The 15,385-nt window shown below is 45.5% G+C and overlaps 1 protein-coding gene across 1 annotated transcript; it reads right to left on the bottom strand.

Annotated features, from left to right (window-relative positions):
* Positions 1-436: 436 nt before the first annotated feature.
* Positions 437-1,535, bottom strand: LOC147961455 (uncharacterized). The gene is made up of 3 exons (XM_087532715.1): positions 1,353-1,535; positions 770-1,035; positions 437-638 (listed from the first exon to the last, which is right to left on the bottom strand). Exons 1-3 carry the CDS (start codon positions 1,533-1,535, stop codon positions 437-439), a joined length of 651 nt encoding a protein of 216 aa, XP_087388841.1.
* Between the last annotated feature and the right edge of the window lie 13,850 nt (positions 1,536-15,385).

The raw sequence follows: 15,385 nt of genomic DNA, 5'->3' as shown, positions 1-15,385 counted from the left end.
AGGTTGTGGCTACATGATCAACCTACCCATGCCAGCCGGTGCAGTTAGCAATGAAAAAGAAGAAGCAAAACAGCCAAAATGAAAAACGACGATGACTTTCACTACCCATGTCTGATGAACTACATTTGCCATCTTTTTTAAAACATCGTAGACGCATTCGAAACAGCAAACCGGTGCTAGAAACGATGAAACCATTGTAATAATGATAAACATAAAAACATATCTGTTGTAACGCCTAAAATAGGTTCACGTCCACACATATATTACAGAAACTATTCAAATGTCGCTCACACACCACCACTACATAGTAGGCTATGCGGGGTTGCAGTCATAACATAGCACACAAACATAGTTTTCGACGAGAACAAAGAGATAGTACCTTACATTCCTCGGCAACAGAATGTAAGGTATGCGTCCGGTGTGTAATGCCACGTGATCACTTGTACTTCTTGAAGACTTTCTTGACAGCTTCCTCCACGAACTCGCGTGCTCCGGACCGCTTGTTGAAATCTTCATTCGTCAACCAGTTCCATGTGTAGATTTTCCGGAGCTCAACGACCGTTGCAGCTGTGATAGGGGGGACAATTCTGCCTTCCCACTTTGCAAAGTATTCCAGCGCGTGAAAGCCACAGTCCGTCCTGCACGAGGAAAAGAGTCAGGTGAACACACAAAAAGGACAGACGTAACAAAGATAGACTTCAATTCAGATGTGACAACAAAAGAGGGGTTGGATTGATGTAAATGGCACATGAAGGAAGGAAGAAATTACTTGTTCCCTTGCTTCGCAGTCGCCACATACTCAGTCGGGAAATGCCTGATCTGGACCTTTGAATGTTCGTAGTGACGGTTCCATGTCTCTTTGAGGTTGTTAATGAAGAATTCGGCATGCGTAGTAAGGTCTGCATCAGCTTTCGAACGGATTGAATAAAGCACCTCAAAACGTTGGTTCTTCAGGTCAAGACAGATCGCATAGTGGTGACCACACTTGTCGTGTGGGTCATGTGGTGCAAGCTCCTGGAACATGGGGAACATGACCTGCATTTAAAAGTGAAGAAATGAGAAGCAAAGTTCACATAAAGAACAACAAAGAGACAAAAAAATAGAATCACGTAGAATGTTTGGTTATGGGTGGGGGTAGTTGAAAGAAAGTTGCCGTCCATGTATGAACAAAATGTGCCGTGTATTTTACTATCAAGTTGCCACATAGTTTGCACGGGATGCAAAAATCAAGAAGTCAGTGTGCACGGCAAATGTTGCCACATGAAAACATCTGCCACATAAACACAAGTGCAAATGATGGCAAAAAACCACACCATGTGAAAAAACATTGCAGACAGGGAAGGAGTACTCACATATTTCTTCAGTGTGAGCTTGAATTCACCGTGTTGAGCAAAATTCTTCCTCGGGATTTTGTGGTGGAAGTCACCATCCCATATTTTGCAGGTCACACTGTAATGCATGATTATCTTGTCGGCACACACATCGGTGTGATTGTTGATGTAGTCGATCCCGCATGCAACTACATTCGTCGACATTTTACCGTTTGACCTCACGGACTCGGCAAGATCACCCAGCTCGAGGTACGTCGCTCCGCATTGAATGACTTTGGTTCTGTCCAAACATAAGCTGTATGAAAACGATATGACATGGAAGAATCATGCCTACTAAGTAAAAAAAATATGAAAGAACTAAAACGTAAGCGGGTCGTGTATAGAAAGTACGAAGAAGATGAATGGTAAAAAAGGAGCAAAGAAAAATGAGAGATTATGGGGTGTGTTCATTTACGCTTTCAACTCCTTCATGTGCTTGCTGCTGGCCCTCGCATTTCCAAACCGCTTGACGATATCGTACAGCTGGGTCTATTCCTTAGTGGCCCTGAATTCGGGCTCGTAGTCTTCCGCGGGAGGTGGGTGAACTACCCTCTGCTGCCTCACAGAACCAGGAGTGGCACTCCTAATGGTATCCTCAGATACCGTATCTGCAGGCACGTTGGAACGATTGCCCTTGCCCTCGTGAGGACCTCCTCTGCAATGCTGCCTCCTCAATCATGTGGTAAGCTTCGTCAAGTGATGGTGAAATCTCCTCAGGGGTGGCTGCAATGATAAAAAAAGTGGGTTAGGATACCTAGAAAATCAAAAACAGATGGATTGTGAGAAGATAGGGTGCATGATGTGAGATGTAGGTAGAAAAAGTGGGGCAGTTGCCATGTGTGGTCCAACTACAGTGGCCATGTCATAGCAACTACAATTGCCATGTAGTTGCACTGTAGTTGCCATCTAGTTGGACTGTAGTTGCCATGTCACAGCAACTACAGTTGCCATGTTGTGTCAACTCCACTTGCCATGTGATTCCCGTATGAAAAAATGCAGCATGGAAACAAAAAATGCAGGTGACATGGTGTGGCAAATCCAGTTGCCATGTGTAATGCACTGTATTTGCCATGTGACAGCAACTACAGTTGCCATGTTGAATCAACTTCAGTTGCCACGTTGTTGCCCCAATGTCAAATGCAGCATGGCAGCAAAAAAATGTAGGTGACATGGTGCATCAAATCCAGTTGCCATCACAAGTGAGAACCCCCAAAAAATATGATTGGGACAAAAGTCAAACTACAAAGATGTATACAAGAAAAATCATAAGGACATGACAAGTGTACCTTGCACAATCGGCTCTGCGAACTTGACAGCCTTCCTGCCCTCGACCATTGGCTGCGCCATCATTGCGGGCATGCCTCCTGGGAAAGCAAAGGCAACTGGCATAGGATCTTGCACCACCGGTTGATCTTGACTGATGCCAAGGCTGAAGCTCGGTGGGGTAAAGGCCATTGGGTGCCTCTCATTCCTACTGGCCGGACCACGAATGACTTGCGGGGCAGAATCCAAGGGTGAAAGACCGACAAACATATCTGAATCGGCCGCTATAGAATGATCGGCCTTATTTGCAGGGTGGGGCGTGTTGTCAGCGGTATCAGCCGCAGCTTTCATGACAATCTTCTTATTTGGGCTGTAGGGGACACCGACATTGACTGGGAGCCTGGAAGTGCGCAGATTTATGCTGGGGATTTCCACTGCGGGTAAAGGCGTAGTCTGCTCCGGTTTTTCACCTGCATCACTCGTGCCCGGCTTGACACCTGCATCAGTTGTGCTCTGGTCTTCCGGTTTCTCCATCACATTGCTTTTGGCAGGTGGCGGGAACAGTGTGGACGCAGGAACACAACCAGACTCGTCTCTCCTGCTCCTAGCTACAGCCGGTGCATTGGGTATGTCTGTTGGTTGCTTGCGGGGGCTACGATGCCTAGGTGGAAGACCAGCACGCGAAACAGTCACCTTAGCAGTATCTGCACCGACAGGAGCTGGAGCTGTTGTGCCAGGACTCTCACCTGTAGATGGCATATCCTTGTGAACTGCCGCCTCAGCCGCTTCTGTCGTGGACACGGGAGTGCCACCACGCACGTGCTTGGAATCAGTGTCAGATGAGCAGGAATCTTACTTGCTTAGGTTCGTCTCGGGAGCGTCCACTTCAACGCTTGCTGATGGGGTGGCATGGCTCATAGCAGCATCCTTCATTGCCAGAAGAGTTGGCAATATTTCAGCTGTCCTGGCAGATACCGACTCGTCACTCCCCGATGTACGGATGCCTGTTGTTCTAGCTTGCACATCTGCAGCCGGCGGAGATGGTCGGCCACTTGCATCAGAGTTGGTGGGAGCGGTCAACGGTGCAGCAGTAGTATTGTCGCCTGGTGCCTCATGTACATCTGAGTTGCCCCCTGTTGACAACTTTGAATGCAGGCGTTCGAGCGGGTCCTTACTGATATGCTTGGCCCCGCGCGTAGTAGTCTTCTTCACCCTGCAAAAAAAGCACATGAAAAAGGTATTAAAATGAACAAAAATATGTTTGCCTTGGTAGAAATCTTAAAAAAAATGAAAAACAAGTGGAAAAGATGGTAGTTGCCATGTAAGGGGAACGTGAGTTGCCATGTGTCATAATTAGCAGTTGCCATCCAGCAGTAGTTGCCATGTTAGCCAACTTGAAAAATGATAAAAATGTCTGATCTGCCATGAATGCAATTTCAAACCTAGGTGTGGGATGAGCTCACAAGCCAACGGTAAAGATGGCAGTTGCCATTAGGTACATTAAAGTTACCATTTGGCCTAGATTCCAGTTGGCATGTAAAAAACAATAGGAGTTGCCATACACTTAAAAAGGAAGGAAAAAATCATTTGGAGAACAGTAGTTGCCACGTGGGGGGCGATGACAGAAGACAATGTGACAAGCTAAACGGATGCATTGGAAAATCAAGAAAATATAGCGCTATGTCAATGAAAGCGGATGAAAAAACCTACTTCTTGACTGCCTTCCTCGGGTCTGGAAACACAACAGGATCCCCGGTGTTAGTCGTCGTCGTGCGAGGAGATGACCTGGTGGAAGGGGTGTCACCGGCAATGGGGGCGCCTTTGTTCAACCGAGCAGAAACACGGGTTGGCGTTGGCGCCTGTTTCTTCGTAACTGCTCGTCCACCAGCTGTCGGCTCGCTGCACGTATGTGATGGAGGAAAAAAAAGGTGGCAATTGTCAGACAGCAAACTCGTTGCCGCGCTTGACAAAAACAAGTGCAAAAAAAGGATGAGTCTGTTCGAAGAAAATAGACAAAGCAAAAAACTAAAATAAAAGTCGAACCTCTTCCTGGCAGCTATGGGGTCGGTCCTAGACCTCTTGCCAGCAGAACCCTGCCCAACACCCTCTGGAGCCCTCCCCCTCTTTGATGGCAAAACCCCCTCGCCTCTCGCAGCCATATGTTGTTTGACTTTCTCCGGTTGGGGGACATCTGTTGCATCCTTTCCCTTGTTACCACCTGCGCGAACTTCAGCATGATCATCATCATCGGTGTCCTATTGCACATTCTCCATGACATCGTCGTCATCCTTGCTGAGACCAGCATCTCCACCTAGTTCATCTTGTGTGTCAGCGGGCTCTTGGGAACTGTTGTAGTCATACCGGCCACGGCAACCCGTTGGCCGGTGTGTACGTTCTGGGACAAATGAAGTGAACTGCCTCGCAACCGCGTCGCTGTCAGAGCCACTGAGGGACGTCCACCCCTCAACCAACTTCCCGAGCAAGCCGGTCATTCCAGATGCAAACTGCCCTATTAGATGCTCAACAGGTGCCCTCGCCTGTGCACGAAACAAAGAAGCATCAATGACCACCCGTATTGCAATCACTTGCACGACATCAAAAAATACTCCACGGCAAACCATAGATGTAGATCTTTTGATTACCTCGGCAGGGCAAGACGGAGCTGAGTGCACGTCCATCCACTTTCCAAAGTTTTGAGGCCCCCAAACACGTTGTAGTCTATAGCATGCTTGACCATCAGCTGGAAAGAACAAAAAATAGCTAGGACGTAAGAGAGAGAATGTAAGTTTAAGCACGAATGAAAAGAGTTGCCATGTGGAATGAGACATGGATACAGTACTCAGAAAGCCATGGATAACAAAGGTAGTCATCTCTTATGACCCACAGACGGTTGCCTCATGCCAATTTGTAGGCATGCCGTGTGGGCAAAGAAACCAGAACTAACCTGCAGTTTTCCATATGTGGTGTCAGTAGCCTTGTCTGCGACAAGCACAGCCTTGACAGCGTTGATAGTCCATGCAGAAACAGCAAACTTGTGCGCAGGCGGCGGGCCTCCTGTCCTAGTGAAATCCACAGTGGACAGATCAAGACAGTCGACGTACATGAGCTGATGCAAAACAATTTTAAAAAGAAAGAAATATCAGTTGCCATCATGGGTACTGTGTGGGGGAAAACAGGATAATATATGTTCCCATGATAATCAAGTTGAGGTGCATGGAAGAAGAGAAGAAAAAGAAGAAGATGCCATCTACATGTGCTAATTGCCATCATAGTGTGATAGCAGTTGCCATGTTGTTATGATGGCAGTTGACATCATAGTATGATGACAGTTGCCATACTAATATGATGGGAGTTGCCATATTGTCATTATGCCAGTTGACATATGTCATTATGGCAGTTGCCATCTTGATATGATCAGGTTGCCATCTTGTTATGATCAGGTTGCCACGCATGAATAAAAGTGTGTTAAAAAAACAGTGTTCACCAGAAAGAATTGGTAAAAAAATATCATTAAATGCAGTCGACAACCCTTTTGGTACATCTTGCTTGAGAATGCATCGTGCAGGAAGTCGGAAATAAACTTACACCAATTCATGTTCTTCACATTTTCCAGATCCGCCTGCACCACACAAAATTTCAGGACAAAAAAGGTTGCCGCATCAGAAATCAAATGGAAAAAAACATCGGAAAACGCTGGCAGTCACTAGCTTTACACATGACATCGGAGCCAAAAAGATCAAAGGAAAATAAAGTAGTAAAGATGGATCATTCACCAGGATGGGGAAGCATTTGTTGCTTGGGCGAAGAGAGGTCGTCGGCGCAAAAACAACTGAGATGAGGTACATGAGTAGCTTCATCTTGAAAACATCTCCATGCGTCGTCATGGCCTGCAGCGAATCTGCCACTGCAGACGTGTTCGGCATGGATTCTGACCCAGGAAACAAACGAGGGAACAACGCTTCCTCGATCTCATTGTTGACCTCGTACGGGACTTTGATATGTCCACGAGGCACACCCAAAGTGCAGAACACGGATTCCTTGTCCAACGGTAGTCTTCCACGTCCCGGAATCACGAATTCCCTGGAGGCGGGGTCATAGATCTCACCAAGCCAGTCGCATACAGGGTTGACAAGGTTCGTGCACCGGACATCCATCATAGACTGCATACCCATCTCAGCAGTAGCCCCCTTCTGATCGTCGGTGAATTTGTCAATCAACGCAGTCAGTCGTTCTTGGGAGGCTCTGTTGCGAATACGTTTCTTCTTCTGCAAAAAACAGACAAAAAGTGATCGGTTGTTGCCATGTTTTTGCAAAAAGTGATCAGTTGTTGCCATGTTCTGCAATGTCATGAAATTTTAGTTCGTGTCAGACGACTGCAAGCTCGAGGTGTCAACCAGTAACATAAAGCAGGAGGAAGGGGAATGTGTGAACATTTACCTCATCACCCTCTTTTCTTTGTCTAGTTGCCCGATTACGCTGTGGTGGATCTATGAAATCATCATCATCGTTTTGATGATCGCCACGAGCCATTCTGCTGAGATAGGAACAGACCAAATTGTCATGGTGGAAATGTAAATGCAAGAGGTGAGGAGTTGCCACCTAACAGAAAATGTCAACTAGTGAATGCAGAAAAAATAACATGAACACACACGCACCCCTCCTATGATTGTCGGAAACATAAACGTGGCAAGTAAGCACGTTGGTTGCATTATCAAGTAAAAAAAGTGTACATATGGTAAATGCACTTGAAAACAAAAAATGTTGAAGTTGGCATGTTAGCCCAAGATAGTACGATAGAAAGTCACAGAATCCTCCACATCAGAAAAACTAAGATGTGGCAGCTCACACACTGTCCTAAAAATACACCAATCAAATGCCACTTGTTCAGCGGCAGAAATGTGCTAGGGTGAAATTGCCATGCTGAAATGCAACACATACTACAACAAATCGATGAAACCACATCTAATCAAGAACCTAGAAATTGCCACAGTGTGATCAGATATCACAAAGTCATTGTGGCAAAACAAAAAAAAATTGCGCCTACAGTACAATGAATTTGCCATATTGTACTGACTGCGGCATGGCAACAGACATGATGTGGTCAGCCAAAAACTTGCCACATGCAAAGCATATGTATGGCATCTGACACAATTGATATGCAAATTTGGTTGCCACATTATGCAGCCAATTTGCCACACTGTCTTATCTGCAGAATGGCAATAGACAGTGTGTTCACATTCTATTTGCCACATGAATATACTATCCAAGTGGCAACAGGCACACTTGATGTGCACATTAGTTGCCGTCCAGTGCAGTTGGCTCCTGAAACTGCATTGACTACTGATTGTGGCAACTATCACAGTGTGGTAACTATCACAAATCATTCAGAAAAATTAGATGCCACAATGAAAAAGCATGTTTGTGGCTACTATCACAGTAATTCAGCAAATTTAGTTGCCACATGGAAGAGTGTGTGTGTGGCAACTATCACAGCCATTCAATAAAAATAGTTGCCCCATGCGAAAGCTTATATGTGGCAACTAACACAGTCATTTCAATAATTTATTGCCGCAAGGGGAAACACGTTTGTGGCAACTATCACATTTGTTCAGGGAGTTAGTTGCCACACAATCATGATAGTTAATGAAACTATCAAGTTCGCCTCATACTACAGTTTCAAAACCCAACTAACTAGATCTAGGGTTCAATGGCAACTACCGCGACTTCAAATTCACCCTCAAAATTCTCCCACGAACTGACTGCAAACACAAATTCGAACCAATGCGCATCAAACAAACCAGGAGACACCTGCCCAATCCATAGGCAAGATTAGTGTGTGCCTCCGAACAGGCATAACCACACCGACGATGCCGCCGCCGCGGCCGCGACGAAACTGCCCAGTGCCACCAAAAACGGCTAGCAGACGACGTCGGCGCCGGCGGGAACGCCGACGCATCGCCGAATCGCCTGAATCTCTATGTATCTCGATCCAGGAATCGAACAGGGTGGAGGTAAAAGCCTACATCCTGCTGCATTGATATTGATGATGATGATCATGGTTACAAGAGTGCTCTATCTTGAGAGCTATTGTCTAAACCTAACTTGTTCAACTTGTGGAACTTGTCAATCTTGTCCCTTTTGGGGAGCCCTGCCCCTCCTTATATATGTTGGAGGGGTGGGTTACATGTAGAGTCCTATTAGGATTAGGACTAGTCTATCTCTAATACAAACCGGATATAAGTCCAGGTCTTAACTCCTTGTAGGACAAATATTCCTCATGCCTTTCCTCTTAAACCGGCCCACCGTTAAACGTGAACCGGCCTTCTGGGCCTTGGGCCTTGTCATCCGTCTGTCCCGCATGCCGGATCACCAGTGAGTCATAATGACCAGGTGGGTTGCTTGTAGACCGCCAGGTCAGGGCGGGTCGCTAGTAACTTGCCAAGTGTCAGCGGGGGTAGCAACCTGCGCAGGATGAGCGCTAGTGCAAAAAATAATATCTGCTCATGCCCCTTTTGCAAGACCTTTTTGTGAGGAATAATGGTCCTGCGAAAAAATAGCATAGACCAAATAATTGTTCTTTGATAAAAACAATGTGTTAAGAAAAATAAACTTTGATAGATATCACCTGATTCGTCTGAATGATACTCAGCCGCCAAGTTGATGATGACGTCAGCATATTTACGTAGGAATTAGTACTGATAACATTATGCAACGTACCAGCCACAGTAGTGTTTGTAGCCACTGTCCCTCATCACCTCCGTTCCGGTCTTTTCGGCATAAGTGCGTGCAAAGGGAGGGGCGGCTCAACACATCCCTGGCGGCTCATCTCGCGGCAGGCGCAGCGTTGGCAATGGCGATTTAATCGTGGCGACTCATGACGAGTCAACGGAGTATGGGACGGCTCAAGAAAACGGGCGTGCACTTTGGCGGGTCACAATAATATAAGCGAGCAGCAAGGTGGCTCAGGGTCAGCAGGCCACGTTTCAAATCCTCATCTTGATCGATGTTAGTTTGGCTGTCCATATCCGTGTCGTCCAGGTCGTAATCTCCCTTTTTCCTTTTCTTTTAAGCTGGACATGAAATAGGCCATTGGGAGATTCACGTGATGAACTTGACTGATTTTGGTGCATGCCTCTTGTCTTATTCCTTCCCATCCAAATAGGTAGTAGTACTATTCCTTGATTTCTCTGCAAACATTGCTCTGCTGTTTTGGCCTATACCTGGGACGCAGAGTAGTATTTGATTTTTACGAGGAAACAGACTGCCCCCGGCCTGGCGGCAGCAGGAGCAGTGATTTGTCTAATCACCTGGTAGCAGTACTAGTTTTGATCTCCACTTGATTTATATTTGTGTACCCCCGCTACATCAGCACACGCGATTGACTTATTGTTCGCCCCTGCGGCCGATTCTCCCGCCCGCACCGGTTTATAACGCTGCGGTCGACTCGCTGTCCACGCCGGCTTACAAACGTCGCGGCCGACTCACCCGTCCGCACCGGTTCATCTGTGAGCGACTTCAATTTCACCCAGCGATATCAATCTCATGACGGATTATTTCCGGCTTGGCACATTAGGTGATATCAATCTAAGATATATTTTATTGGCATATATTATTGTTGTCAAAGAGCAGTTTATCTTTGCCTTGGTCTGCACTATTGTTGATGCAGGACAATGTGGTTGACTCACCCGCGCCGGTTTACAGCACTGCGGCCGATTCATCTGTCCGAGCCACCTCTAATACTGTGGACGTCTCTACCGTCCGTTTATTGCGGCCTGGTTTACATGGACATGCCAGGGCCGCACCTGTCTGCATGAGCTGTTTATTGAGTATGAAAAAGTCACAGCTTGGGTAGCCCGGTTTTCCTTCAACAATTTGGAGGCAATTATTATGTATTATCAGCCGTCGTCTGCCACTGGATGGTTCAATGGACATGCACACAAGTCGCCGCCACTATAGTTTGGTTAAACTTCAAGGAGCCAGTTGGAAGGAACCATTGGCCGAGTTGCTGACACGGCTCATACGGGATCATTTATAACCCGCCGCAGTCACCTCAACCTTCTGTGGATTCACATCATGCTATCAACATCAATAATATACAAGTTATGCCGGTTTATATCGCGGTCAAATATGGAGAGTCTCAAGCCAACTCCTCGAGGCACCTTTGAGACTCGGGGGCTACGATGACATGACTCACCAAATCTTACCAGTTTCAGCCGGTTTAAGAACCCCAGGACGATGGAGGGAAAGATAACCCAGTCCTGGAGGCTACTGTTATATGAAAATTTAAAGGCCGTCAGAAAATTTCCGGTTTAGAAAGTATATGACAGTTACAAAATCCCAGCTCAATGAAGAAGATCCGGGTCATCAGAAAGGATTCCGGTTTAAAATCCGACTCAAGGGAAGTCAGTATGACTGCAGCTCTCAAATATCCGGTTTACAGTCCGGTTCAAGGGAAATCTGTTCTCCCACAAAGCTCTGAAGCGCTCAAATCCGGTTTAACAATGTCCGGTTCAAAAAGTAATTAACTTCTCGCAAGTTCGAGTTTAAAGGCCGTCAGAAAATTTTCCGGCTGAAAATGAAGATTCCGGTTTAAAATCCGGTTCAAGGGAAAGATGTCTCCCACAAAGCTTTGAAGCTCTCGATATCCGGTTCAAGATCCCGGTTCAAGAAGAATTTATCTCTTGCAAAAAGTTAAAAATTGCCAAAGAGGACCTGCTGCCATGATGCGCGGTTCAAACATGGGTATCCCGCCTTACTGGCCTGACATATTATTGATCACATGGGGGCTTTTGCTTCATAAAGCGGGGTCTCTGTTCTTTTACATCATGTGTGGTTACACGGAGTTGTTCTAAAGCAGCCTCCGGTTTACCCCTTGAGTTAGCTTTTCAATAGCATCATGTTATATCACTTGGGGGCTTGGTCATGTCCAAACCAATGAAATACCTCTTGATAGGCGAGAGCCACCAGATCACTTGGGGACTTGGTCACGTCTGAACCAGTCATGCCTCTTGATCGGCCTAAGGCCACAGAATCACTTGGGGGCTTGGTCGAACCCGAACCATTGCCATGCCACTTGATCGGCATAAATGCCACGGTTTCATTTGGGGACCTGGCTGACTTGAACCATAGCTACACCTATCGGGAGCTTGGTCGTGTCCGACCATGGTAACGCCATCTGATCAGCTCAAATAAGCCTCTTTTTGCAAACGGTTTTATCATTGCCTTTGCTTGAAATTTTCTTTGATAGATATTTCTTTCTTTTTGTTGCGTTTTTTAACCGGCAAAATTTTAAACCGGTTCACACTGTCAAATTGGCGGAACACGGTCAAATCTTAATCCGGAGACTATCTGCCCGGTTTGATTTTCTGTTACCATCCTATTATGGAGTAAACCGGTGTTTATCACAACCCGGCACGGTTTTATCATAAACCGGCACAATATGGAAGGAGTTATCAGTACTCAAGATTTGGGTTATCACCTTTACTACAAAAAGTTGGTAAAACCAACAATGTGATTCAATGTCACAGGTATGATATATTTCATATTTGATTATTCTTAAGTGCAGCCTTGGTTATAAACCCGGGTTATATGTTGGGCATTATGACCCGTCCGGCGGTAAACCGCCAGGACACTTTAAACTTGTTGTATGCAGAAACAGGTTGAATAAAGCATAATTACAAATCATCGGGGTTTATTGACCCGGCCTAGCTTTGGACTATAAGTCGCCAGTATATATTTGGATTGCGCCATTGGAATTATGCGCTTATAAATCATTGGGTATATTATTCAAATAGCCAACATGGCTGGATTTTTATTATGGTTATCAATAACCAGTATTATGATTAAGGTTTTCAAAAGTCGCTTTAGCGCAATGGCTATCATATTATCAATAGATATGATTTATTCTAGAATTGAAGGAATAGTCCTGAGTTGCTGCAGGCTTACGACCCGGCACTTGAGGGCTATATTATTTCAGTTGAAATTACATCAAATACACAAGTCTCATGTCACTGCAAGCATGCACCATGACACTTGGGGGCTAATGCGAAGACATTTTTTGCTCACCTTATTGAAGACCCGACTCATCATATTATAATGAGCCGGCCCTTGGGGGCTACCAATTGCTCCTGTCAACAATTGAAGATACACACGTTTTCATCTATTATTGAAGGATCCACTGCTCAGTTGGTAAAGCACAAAGCTCTCAACCTTGTGGATATGGGTTCAAGCCCCATGATGGGAGTTACATAATATAATGTTATTCTCAATGAAGTATATATAAAGTCCCAGCTCAATATTATCTTACTGAGCCGGCCCTTGGGGGCTACACGTTGCTGTTAAAGTCTACATGATCATATTTTCAAAGTCCCTGCTCATTATTTACATAATGACCCGGCCCTTGGGGGATACACTGGTTGAAGTTTTTTATGAGCATCAGGAAATTACAAGTCCCAGGTTGCTGCAAGCATGACAACCCGGCACTTAGGGGCTACATATATGGAGTATTCAGTTTATATGATTGAGATGGACTAATCGGATTTCTTCAAGGTTGAAACACTTATTGGAGCAAGTCTTAAGTTATCACTATGTTCTCCTCTTAAGACTTGGGGGCTACGGGTATTATGCATATAAAGGAGGAACATCTTCATTTTATCAGTTTTGAGCAAATCAGGAAGATCAATTACACGACCCGGTGTCGACAACAATTATGACCCGGCGCCATCAATATTTATAAACCGGCCATTTTGGTAATATTAAACCGGCAAGTTTTACATCTTCAAACAGGCTGAATATCAGATAAGTATTTTCAGACCCATATTTCTTAAACCGGCGGAGCTGAGTCAAAGGAGTTATTCTTCACAATATTTCTCGATGACAAGCCAATGTCGGCAAATTGATTATGAAGCTGGTCTGTTGACCCGGATTTCCCACAAGGAGGAAATAACAAGGACTTAAGGATGATCAGGTACCGGTTTACAAAAATTCTTAACCCGGAGCATAACCTGTCAAATTTGTTCTTGTGTTTATTTTACAGCATAAGTTTACCATGAATAAATCCAAGCTAAACTTGGGGGCTAATGTCGGGGATATACCCCGCGGTGTAAACCGGCCGGAAGTTAACCCGGCCGGACTTGGCGGTTTATCTGAAGACCCCGCTGACACTAAGGACGTCTGCCGTGACAATTCCACGACAAAGGGGGGAAAATGCAGGAAGGGATTGCGAGAGTTGTAGCGAGCATTACCTTCAACCCGCGGGCGCTCCGGCGAAGCCGCTCCGTTCCGGCGAGCACCACCGACGGCCGCGAACACCGTCGATTCTTCCGCCTCCGCCGTCGCCTTCTCCCCTCGCCTTCTCCTCCAATGGTTTGAAATGCGAGTGGGTTGTGCCAGTAACTGCGGTGCGGGTGAGTAAATGGAACCGTGAGGGAGAGGGGGCAGAGGTGTGCGACGTGTTTGACGTCAACCGCGATCGGAGCGTGGCGTGCGGGCGCATAGCAGTTCCACCGCACGCCTCCGAGTGGAAACCGCTGACCGCGGGATGGCAACCAACGTGCAGGCGAACTGACTCGCACACCGCACACGCGCCTCGTCCTACGTGGCGCAGAAAACCGGCCGGTTTTTGCAAGATTCGTGCACAAAGTTGCCAACAGAGATGCTTGCGTGTGGTCGGGATGGTGAACGCCCACACGTGTGGGCGTTAACATTTCCGATAATTTATTATATCTGATTATTATATAGTTTTAAAATATTATTGAATATGAGTAGCATGGATGGTGCATGTTAAGGTGGGATTTTTTTTCCTGTAAGGTGACATGGTAAGTTGGTATAGTTGGATGTTGAAAGAATTAAATTTAGTGAGGCATTCATGTTAGCATGATGAGTTGTCATGGTTGCATGTTAAGATAATTGAGTTAGTGGGGATCAAATATTTAGGTAGCACGTGCGTTGCAACGGGGCATAAATACATTATAGTATAAGATCAGTAGTACCACACATGCATGTGCTTCACTATGGTGCAAATGGCAATTGCCATGAATCACTAATGGTCGGGTTGAGTAACTGAATCACGAGACAATTAAGAGTTCAGTTCAACCTTGGTACCTAAAATGAGTGTGTTGCTACAGAAAAAAAAGGTGAGGAAGGGCTTGCAAGTGAAAAGGCGAGGAATGCATTCCTAATGAGAGCATTTGATTGTTTTTTGTAGTATGCGTTCATTATTCATAGTAGGCATGGAACGACCTCTTCATCAGTCACCATGAATCTGCAGCTTAATTAATTACATATGAGCTAAATATGATATTAGTTACATATGAACTAATATGTTGTGAAGAAAGGAAGCATGTCAAAATTTAACAACGGGGCAATTTTCTTGCTTTTTGGTTTTATGTGACAAGAAACATATGAGATTGATACTTGAATGAAAAACTAGGAATAAGCTACGCCAAGAATTCTTAGCTGCAAGATTGATTTTGGAGTTTTTCAATTGGGCAATCCAATAATCCATCATATACCTCTCACCTTATTGGAGCACTTGCCTTTTATTACACCCCTGAATTAGCACAAGAACAACAGATGCAACATGCATCTTTGCCAATCATGCATTCATACCATAGTGTACTGCCACCTAAGTAAAGTTTTGCTGATGGGTTTTGTGCTAAACGGATGAACAAAAAAAAAGATGAGAGTCCCGTGATCACATGACTTGACAGAAAAATAGACTGTGAAGATGTACCTGAACGATCAAATGATCG

The sequence above is a fragment of the Triticum urartu genome, chromosome 7A (assembly GCF_056163025.1).
Source record: "Triticum urartu cultivar PI428250 chromosome 7A, HENAU_Tu73, whole genome shotgun sequence".
Taxonomy (NCBI): Eukaryota; Viridiplantae; Streptophyta; class Magnoliopsida; order Poales; family Poaceae; genus Triticum; species Triticum urartu.
This window is presented reverse-complemented; position numbering and strand designations above follow the sequence as displayed.

Coding starts and splice junctions, on each gene's coding strand:
- LOC147961455 (XM_087532715.1), bottom strand. CDS start 1,535: ATGTCGACGAATGTAGTTGCATGCGGGATCGACTACATCAACAATCAC. Junction 1,036..1,352: donor AGCTCACACTGAAGAAATAT/GTGAGTACTCCT, acceptor TTTTAAATGCAG/GTCATGTTCCCCATGTTCCA. Junction 639..769: donor ACTGCGAAGCAAGGGAACAA/GTAATTTCTTCC, acceptor TTCCTCGTGCAG/GACGGACTGTGGCTTTCACG.